The sequence below is a fragment of the Leucoraja erinacea genome, unplaced genomic scaffold, assembly GCF_028641065.1.
Source record: "Leucoraja erinacea ecotype New England unplaced genomic scaffold, Leri_hhj_1 Leri_544S, whole genome shotgun sequence".
Classification (NCBI taxonomy): domain Eukaryota; kingdom Metazoa; phylum Chordata; class Chondrichthyes; order Rajiformes; family Rajidae; genus Leucoraja; species Leucoraja erinaceus.
The window spans coordinates 63,021-72,500 of NW_026576448.1; the positions used below are offsets into that span (position 1 = coordinate 63,021).

The 9,480-nt window shown below is 49.8% G+C and overlaps 1 protein-coding gene across 1 annotated transcript in view; it reads right to left on the reverse strand.

Moving 5' to 3' along the window:
- Positions 1-9,480, reverse strand: part of LOC129694106 (striated muscle preferentially expressed protein kinase-like) — a gene marked incomplete at both ends in the record, with an annotated part of 65,314 nt that overhangs the window by 35,256 nt on the left and 20,578 nt on the right. The window contains 2 exon segments of the mRNA XM_055630831.1: positions 716-758; positions 7,635-7,787. Coding sequence (XP_055486806.1) covers positions 716-758; positions 7,635-7,787 — 196 coding nt within the window.

Consider the following 9,480-nt stretch of genomic DNA (forward strand, 5'->3'; position numbering starts at 1 on the left):
GCTAAAGTGTGTGTGAGTGTGTGTGTGTGTGAGGGTGAGGGTGAGGGAAGGTGAGTGTGTGAGCATGTGTGTATATGTGAATGTGTGCATGTGTGTGTGGCGTGTGTGTGCATGCGTGGGTACATGCGTGTGCGTGCGCTTGTGTGTGTGCATGCGCGTGTGTGTGCGTGCGCTTGTGTGTGTGCATACGTGTGTGCGTGTGCATGCATGTGTCTGTGCGTGCGTGCGTGCACGTGTGCGAGTGTATGTACGTGCATGTGTTTGTGCGTGTGTGTATGCGCGTGTGTGTGCGTGCATGTGTGCGTGCATGCGTGCGAGTGTATGTGCGTGCGTGTGTCCGTGCGTGTACGTGTGTGTCAGTGTGTGTGCGCGTGTGTGTGCGTGTGTGTGTGTGTGCGTGCGTGTGTGCGTGCCGTGTGTGTGGTGCGTGCGTGCGTGTGTGCATGCGTGTGCGTGCGTGAGTGCGTGTGCGAGTGCGTGCATGCGTGCATGTGCGAGTGCGTGCCGTGTGTGCGGGCGGGGGTGTGTGTGTGTGTGCGTGCGTGCGTGAGTGCGCGAGTGCGTGTGCGTGCGGGAGTGCGTGCGTAAGTGCGTGCGTGAGTGCGTGCGTGCGTCTGCGTGTGTGCGTGAGCGTGTGCGTGAGCGCGTGCGTGCGTGTTCGTGCGTTTCGTCTACCAGGGTTAGAGCCTTGACTGACTCTCCAGACGATACTCACCAAGAACCAGACGTGGTGCAGACAGTCCTCGGCAGACGGGCGGCTGAAAGTAAACAGAAGGACGGCGTGAGATGGTGGCGCAGCGGTAGAGTCCACTGTACCTCGATATACGTGGGATTAGGTTAGGTAAGGGGGAGGTGCAGCGAGACCTGGGTGTCCTTGTACACCGGTCACTGAAAGTTGCCGTGCAGGTACAGCAGGCAGTGAAGAAAGCTAATGGAATGTTGGCCTTCATAACAAGAGGATTTCAGTATAGGAGTAGAGAGGTTCTACTGCAGTTGTATAGGGCTCTGGTGAGACCACATCTGGAGTGTTGTGTACAGTTTTGGTCTCCTAATTTGAGGAAGGACATCCTTGTGATTGAGGCAGTGCAGCGTAGGTTCACGAGATTGATCCCTGGGATGGCGGGACTGTCATATGAGGAAAGATTGAAAAGACTAGGCTTGTATTCACTGGAGTTTAGAAGGATGAGGGGGGTTCTTATAGAAGCATATAAAATTATAGAAAGACTGGAGAAGCTAGATGCAGGAAAAATGTTCCCAATGTTGGGCGAGTCCAGAACCAGGGGCCACAGTCTTAGAATAAAGGGGAGGTCATTTAAGACTGAGGTGAGAAAAAAAAATGTTCACCCAGAGAGTTGTGAATTTGTGGAATTCCCTGCCACAGAGGGCAGTGGAGGCCAAGTCACTGGATGGATTTAAGAGAGAGTTAGATAGAGCTCTAGGGGCTAGTGGAGTCAAGGGATATGGGGGGAAGGCAGGCACGGGTTATTGATAGGGGACGATCAGCTATGATCACAATGAATGGTGGTGCTGGCTCGAAGGGCCGAATGGCCTCCTCCTCCACCTATTTTCTGTTTCTCTGTTACACGGCAATAAACTAATTGCAGAACTGACTCTGCGCAATACATGGAAACATAGAAAATAAGTGCAGGAGTAGAGGCCATTCGGCCCTTCGAGCCTGCACCGCCTTTCAATATGATCATGGCTGATCATCCAACTCAGTATCCTGTACCTGCCTTCTCTCCATACCCCCTGATCCCTTTAGCCACAAGGGCCACATCTAACTCCCTCTTAAATATAGCCAATGAACTGTGGCCTCAACTACCTTCTGTGGCAGAGAATTCCACAGATTCACCACTCTCTGTGTGAAAAATGTTTTCCTCATCTCGGTCCTAAAAGATTTCCCCCTTATCCTTAAACTGTGTGACCCCTTGTCCTGAAACCTGTGGCCCTGGCAAGGGGGGCAGAAGTGAGCATCTTAGCCTCACGGCCATTCACAACTAGTTATCCAACCAAGAGTCTACATGTGGTCTCGCCGATGTATAAGAGTCCGCATCTCGAACAGCGGATACAGTAGAATTCAGTCTGAAGAAGGGTCTCGACCCAAAACGTCACCCATTCCTTCTCTCCAGAGATGCTGCCTGTCCCGCTGAGTTACTCCAGCATTTTGTGTCTTATCTTTGAAGAGATTTTACAGAAATGCAGAAACAGCTGAGATTTTTGGATTTCCTTCAAGACAAAGTGTCAGCGGTCACGGTGCCGCAGCGGGTAGAGCTGCTGCCTCACAGCGCCATTTGTGTCCATCTTCAGAATGGAAGGTTGGCCAAAGAAGGCTCCCCATCTCCCAAGGCCCGCAACCTTGGCGTGACCTTTGATTCCACCCTCTCCCTTGAGCCTCACATCCGCCATGTCATTAAAACCTCCTTCTTTCACCTCCGCAACATCACCAAACTCAGACCCTCTCTCACACCTCCCGCTGCTGAAAGACTCATCCATGCCTTCATCTCCTCCCGACTGGACTATTGCAACTCACTTCTCCTTGGCATCAGCTCCACCTACATCAACCGACTCCAACTGGTCCAGAACGCAGCCGCCCGACTCATCACCCACACCAAATCCTGGCATCACATCACTCCAGTCCTCAAACAACTTCACTGGCTTCCCATCTCCCACCGGATCACCTACAAAATCCTGGTCCTCACCTACAAAGCCCTCCACCATCTGCCCCCCCCCCCATATCTCACTGACCTCCTCTCCCCCTACCAACCCTCACGGTCCCTCAGATCCACATCAGCCGGTCTCCTCTCCATCCACAAGTCCAACCTCCGCAGTTTTGGGGACAGAGCCTTCTCCAGGGCAGCTCCCAGGCTCTGGAACTCCCTCCCCCAACTGATCCGCAATTCCGTGTCCCTCACCATCTTCCAGTCCCGCCTCAAGACCCATCTCTTCACCTCTGCCTATCCTTAGCCCCACGTCCCCCTCCCTTTTCATCTGTGCATTAATTGCCTCATATTGTGTTTTGTATTGAATTCTGTCTTTACTTTGTGTACTGGTCATGTCTCTACTATTTATTTCATTCCCCTTACATGTTTTTCCTCTACTTGCTAAATTTTTGTAAGGTGTCCTTGAGACTCTTGAAAGGCGCCCATAAATAAAATGTATTATTATTATTATTATTAAAGATAGGCACAGAGTGCTGGAGTAACTCAGCGGGTCAGGCAGCATCTGTGGAGAACATGGATAGGTGACGTTTCACATAGTGCTGGAGTAACTCAGCGGGTCAGGCAGCATCTGTGGAGAACATGGATAGGTGACGTTTCACAGAGTGCTGGAGTAACTCAGCGGGTGCAGCAGCATCTATGGAGCTAAGGAAATAGGCAACGTTTCAGGCCGAAACCCTTCCGGGTTTCGGCCCGAAACGTTGCCTATTTCCAGAAGGTTCGGCCCGAAACGTTGCCTATTTCCTTAACTCCATAGATGCTGCTGCACCATAACTCAGCGGGTCAGGCAGCATCTGTGGAGAAAGTGAATGGGTGATATTTCGGATCAAGACTGAGTCGGGGAGAGGGAAAGGAGAGGTGTGAAAAGGCACAAAGAACAAATGAATGAAAGATATGCAAAAGGACAAATCAAAGCCAGTAACGATGATCAAGGAAAGGTGGAGCCCACAATGGTCCATTGCTGGCTTTGGGAGAGCTGATAACAATTGGATACAAACAGTGAAACTAAGATGGATGACAGTGAAACTAGTACGATGACCAGGATGGGGAAAGGGGGGTGGAGAGAGAGGGAAAGCAGGGGCTACTTGAAGCTAGAGAAGTCAATGTTCATACCGCTGGGGTGTAAACTACCCGAATGAAATATGAGGCGCTGCTCCTCCAATTTGCGCTGGGCCTCACTCTGACAGTGGAGGAAACATAGAAACATAGACATTAGGTGCAGGAGTAGGCCATTCGGCCCTTCGAGCCTGCACTATTCGCCATTCAATATGATCATGGCTGATCATCCAACTCAATATCCCGTACCTGCCTTCTCTCCATACCCCCTGATCCCCTTAGCCACAAGGGCCACATCTAACTCCCTCTTAAATATAGCCAATGAACTGTGGCCTCGACTACCCTCTGTGGCAGAGAGTTCCAGAGACTCACCACTCTCTGTGTGAAAAAAGTTCTTCTCATCTCAGTTTTAAAGGATTTCCCCCTTATCCTTAAGCTGTGACCCCTTGTCCTGGACTTCCCCAACATCGGGAACAATCTTCCTGCATCTAGCCTGTCCAACCCCTTAAGAATTTTGTAAGTTTCTATAAGATCCCCTCTCAGTCCAGGACAGAAAGGTCACAGTGTGGGAAAGGGAGGGGGGTTAAAGTGTTGATCAACTGGGGTAGCAGGTAGGTTTAGGTGGACTGAGCGGAGGTGTTGGGCGAAACGATCGCCAAGGTCTTGTCAATGTAGAGGAGTTGACTCCTAGAACAGTGGATACAGTAGATGAGGTTGGAGGAGGTTCAGACGACAGGAAGGCAATCTCCAACGAGGAAGACGTCCAAAGACTTCCATGGTCTCCATATCTATTGACGTGTTTGGCAACGGGGAGATCAGGTAGGCCCAGACGGACTGAGCGGTGGCGTTCGGCGAAATGATCGCCCAGTCGATGTTTGGCCAGTCTTGACGTAACTTGCAACTCAGGAACAGTGTTGAACTATTATCGACGTCATTGGAGACGCTCGGACTATCTTTGACCAGACTTTACCTTGCACTAAACGTTATTCCCTTATCATGGACAGTATCTCTACACTGTAAATAGACAACAGGTGCAGGAGGAGGCCATTCGGCCCCTTCGAGCCAGCACCGCCATTCAATGTGATCATGGCTGATCATCCCCAATCAGTACCCCGTTCCTGCCTTCTCCCCATATCCCCTGACTCCGCTATCTTTAAGAGCCCTATCTAGCTCTCTCTTGAAAGTATCCAGAGAACCCGCCTCCACCGCCCTCTGAGGCAGAGAATTCCACAGACTCACAACTCTCTGTGAGAAAAAATGTTTCCTCATCTCCATTCTAAATGGCTTACCCCTTATTCTTAAACTGTGTGGCCCCTGGTTCTGGACTCCCCCAACATCGGGAACATGTTTCCTGCCTCTAGCGTGTCCAAGCCCTTAACAATCTTATATGTTTCAACAAGATTCCCTCTCATCCTTCTAAACTCCAGAGTGTACAAGCCCAGCCGCTCCATTCTCTCAGCATATGACAGTCCCGCCATCCCGGGAATTAACCTGGTGAACCTACGCTGGGCTCCCTCAATAGCAAGAATGTCCTTCCTCAAATTAGGGGACCAAAACTGCACACAATACTCCAGGTGCGGTCTCACTAGGGCCCTGTGCAACTGCAGAAGGGCCTCTTTGCTCCTATACTCAACTCCTCTTGTTATGAAAGCCAACATGCCCATTCACTTTCTTCACTGCCTGCTGTACCTGCATGATTACTTTCATTGACTGCTGAACAAGGACCCCCAGATCCCGTTGTACTTCCCCTTAGGAAGTGGCTCGATTGTGATCATGTGTTGTCTTTCTGCTGACTGGTTAGCATGCAACAGAAGCTTTTCACTGTACCTCGGTACACTGGACAATGTGTAAAACTGCACTAAACTCTCTGTGCTGAGGTGGCAGCAGTGAGCAGCCTGGACACACTGACATCCACAGCTCGTTACGCACCTAAGAGATTTGACATGCAGAAATAGCTGAGATTTTTTACATTCCTCAAAGATAAAGTGTCTGCAGGCACGGTGGTGCAGCGGGTAGAGTTGCTGCCTCACAGCGCCAGAGACCCGGGTTCCATCCCGACTATGGGTGCTGTCTGTACGGAGTTTGCACGTTCTCCCCGTGACCTGCGTGGGTTTTCTCCGGGTGCTCCGGATTCCTCCCACACTCCAAAGACGTGCAGGTTTGTAGGTTAATTGGCTTTGGTTTTATAGCCATAGAGTGAAATTGGACCTTCGGCCCAACTTGCCCATACCGGCCAACATGTCCCATCTACACTAGCCCCATCTGCCCGCGTTTGGTCGATATCCCTCCAAACCTGTCCTATCCATGTACCTGTCTAACTGTTTCTTAAACGTTGGGATAGTCCCAGCCTCAACTTCCTCCTCTGGCAGCTCGTTCCATACACCCACCACCCTCTGCGTGAAAACGTTACCCCTCAGATTCCTAATAAATCTTTTCCCCTTCACCTTGAACCCGTGTCCTCTAGTTGTCAATTCCCCTACTCTGGGCAAGAGACTCTGTGCGTCTACCCAGATTCAGATTCAGATTCAATTTTAATTGTCATTGTCAGTGTACAGTACAGAGACAACTAAATGCATTTAGGGGATACCCGAATTGATACCCAATCTATTCCCCTCGTGATTGTGTACAGACTAACAGTAGGATGGTATGAGGAGAAGTCTGTGGAATTCTCTGCCTCAGTGGGCACTGGAGGCCATTCGGCCCTTCGAGCCAGCACCGCCATTCAATGTGATCATGGCTGATCATCCCCAATCAGTACCCCGTTCCTGCCTTCTCCCCATATCCCCTGACCCCGCTATCTTTAAGAGCCCTATCTAGCCCTCTCTTGAAAGTATCCAGAGAACCGGCCTCCACCGCCCTCTGAGGCAGAGAATTCCACAGACTCACCACTCTCTGTGAGAAAAAATGTTTCCTCATCTCCATTCTAAATGGCTTATCCCTTATTCTTAAACTGTGGCCCCTGGTTCTGGATTCCCCCAACATCAGGAACATGTTTCATGCCTCTAGCGTGTCCAAACCCTTAATAATCTTATATGTTTCAATGAGGAACCCTCTCATCCTTCTAAACTCCAGAGTGTACAAGCCCAGCCGCTCCATTCTTAGAGAGTGGTAGCGGTGTGGAATGAGCTTCCAGTGGAAGTGGTGGAGGCAGGTTCGTTGGTATCATTTACAAATAAATTGGATAGGCATATGGATGAGAAGGGAATGGAGGGTTATGGTATGAGTGCAGGCAGGTGGGACTAAGGGGAAAAAAGTTGTTCGGCACGGACTTGTAGGGCCGAGATGGCCTGTTTCCGTGCTGTAATTGTTATATGGTTATATGGTTATTCTCTCAGCATATGACAGTCCCACCATCCCGGGAATTAACCTGGTGAACCTACGCTGCACTCCCTCAATAGCAAGAATGGCTTACCCCTTATTCTTAAACTGTGTGTGGCCCCTGGTTCTGGACTCCCCCAACATCGAGAACGTGTTTCCTGCCTCTAGCGTGTCCAAGCCCTTAACAATCTTATATGTTTCAATAAGATTCCCTCTCATCCTTCTAAACTCCAGTGTGTACAAGCCCAGCCGCTCCATTCTCTCAGCATATGACAGTCCCGCCATCCCAGGAATTAACCTGGTGAATCTACGCTGCACTCCCTCAATAGCAAGAATGTCCTTCCTCAAATTAGGGGACCAAAACTGTACGCAATACTCCAGGTGTGGTCACACTAGGGCCCTGTACAACTGCAGAAGGACCTCTTTGCTCCTATATTCGATTCCTCTTGTTATAAAGGCCAGCGTGCCATTGGCTTTCTTCACTGCCTGCTGTACTGGGATGCTGAGACAAGTACAAACACCGCCCCAGGGCCAAATACTCACTGCTTGTCCTCCACCAACAGGCTGGTGACGAAGCCCTTCGATTCACGGCTGAGGTCGGCGAACATCTTCTCCTCGAAGGCCACGTTGTAGTTCTTCACGTTGAGCAGCGTGGACCTGTCGTTCTCTCCGGAGAACGGCGACACTCCCGTCAACCTGCGGGGGGACGAGAATCACCAGAGTTTTATGGTCGTTCGGCCCCAAACAATAGACAATAGGTGCAGGAGTAGAGGCCATTCGGCCCTTCCAGCCAGCACCGCCATTCAATGTGATCATGGCTGATCATCCCCAATCAGTGCCCCGTTACTGCCTTCTCCCCATATCCCCCGACTCTCGCTATCTTTAACATAGAAACATAGAAACATTTAAGAGGGAGTTAGATGTGGCTCTTGTGGCTACCTTGGTCTAACTGTTTCAGCATCATAGAAACATAGAAACATAGAAATTAGGTGCAGGAGTAGGCCATTCGGCCCTTCGAGCCTGCACCGCCATTCAATATGATCATGGCTGATCATCCAACTCAGTATCCCGTACCTGCCTTCTCTCCATACCCCCTGATCCCCTTAGCCACAAGGGCCACATCTAACTCCCTCTTAAATATAGCCAATGAACTGTGGCCTCGACTACCCTCTGTGGCAGAGAGTTCCAGAGATTCACCACTCTCTGTGTGAAAAAAGTTCTTCTCGTCTCGGTTTTAAAGGATTTCCCCCTTATCCTTAAGCTGTGACCCCTTGTCCTGGACTTCCCCAACATTGGGAACAATCTTCCTGCATCTAGCCTGTCCAACCCCTTAAGAATTTTGTAAGTTTCTATAAGATGACCTATAGTTCGTATGACCTTCTTAAGAGCCCTATCTAGGTCTCTCTTGAAAGTACCCAGAGAACTGGCCTCCAAGTCAAGTCAAGTTTATTTGTCATATACACATTACGAGATGTGCAGTGAAATGAAAAGTGGCGAATGCTCGTGGACTTTTGTGCAAAAAGACAAACAAACTATAAACACAATCATAACACACATATTGTTTTACATAATAAATAATGGAAGGAAAAACGTTCAGTAGAGTTAGTCCATGGTGAGATAGGCGTTTACAGTCCGAATTGCCTCTGGGAAGAAACTCCTTCTCAACCTCTCCGTTCTCACCGCATGGCAACGGAGGCGTTTGCCTGACCGTAGCAGCTGGAACAGTCCGTTGCTGGGGTGGAAGTGGAAGGGGTCTCTCACAGACTATTATCTAAATGGTGGCCGATTAACAAAGGGGGAGATGCAGCGAGACCTGGGTGTCATGGTACACCAGTCATTGAAGGTAGGCATGCAGGTGCAGCAGGCAGTAAAGAAAGCGAATGGTATGTTAGCTTTCATTGCAAAAGGATTTGAGTATAGGAGCAGGGAGGTTCTACTGCAGTTGTACAGGGTCTTGGTGAGACCACACCTGGAGTATTGCGTACAGTTTTGGTCTCCAAATCTGAGGAAGGACATTATTGCCATAGAGGGAGTGCAGAGACGGTTCACCAGACTGATTCCTGGGATGGCAGGACTGTCTTATGAAGAAAGACTGGATAGACTAGGTTTATACTCTCTAGAATTTAGGAGATTGAGAGGGGATCTTATAGAAACTTACAAAATTCTTAAGGGGTTGGACAGGCTAGATGCAGGAAGATTGTTCCCGATGTTAGGGAAGTCCAGGACAAGGGGTCACAGCTTAAGGATAAGGGGGAAAATCCTTTAAAACCGAGATGAGAAGAACTTTTTTCACACAGAGAGTGGTGAATCTCTGGAACTCTTTGCCACAGAGGGTAGTCGAGGCCAGTTCATTGGCTATATTGAAGAGGGAGTTAGATGTGGCTAAGGG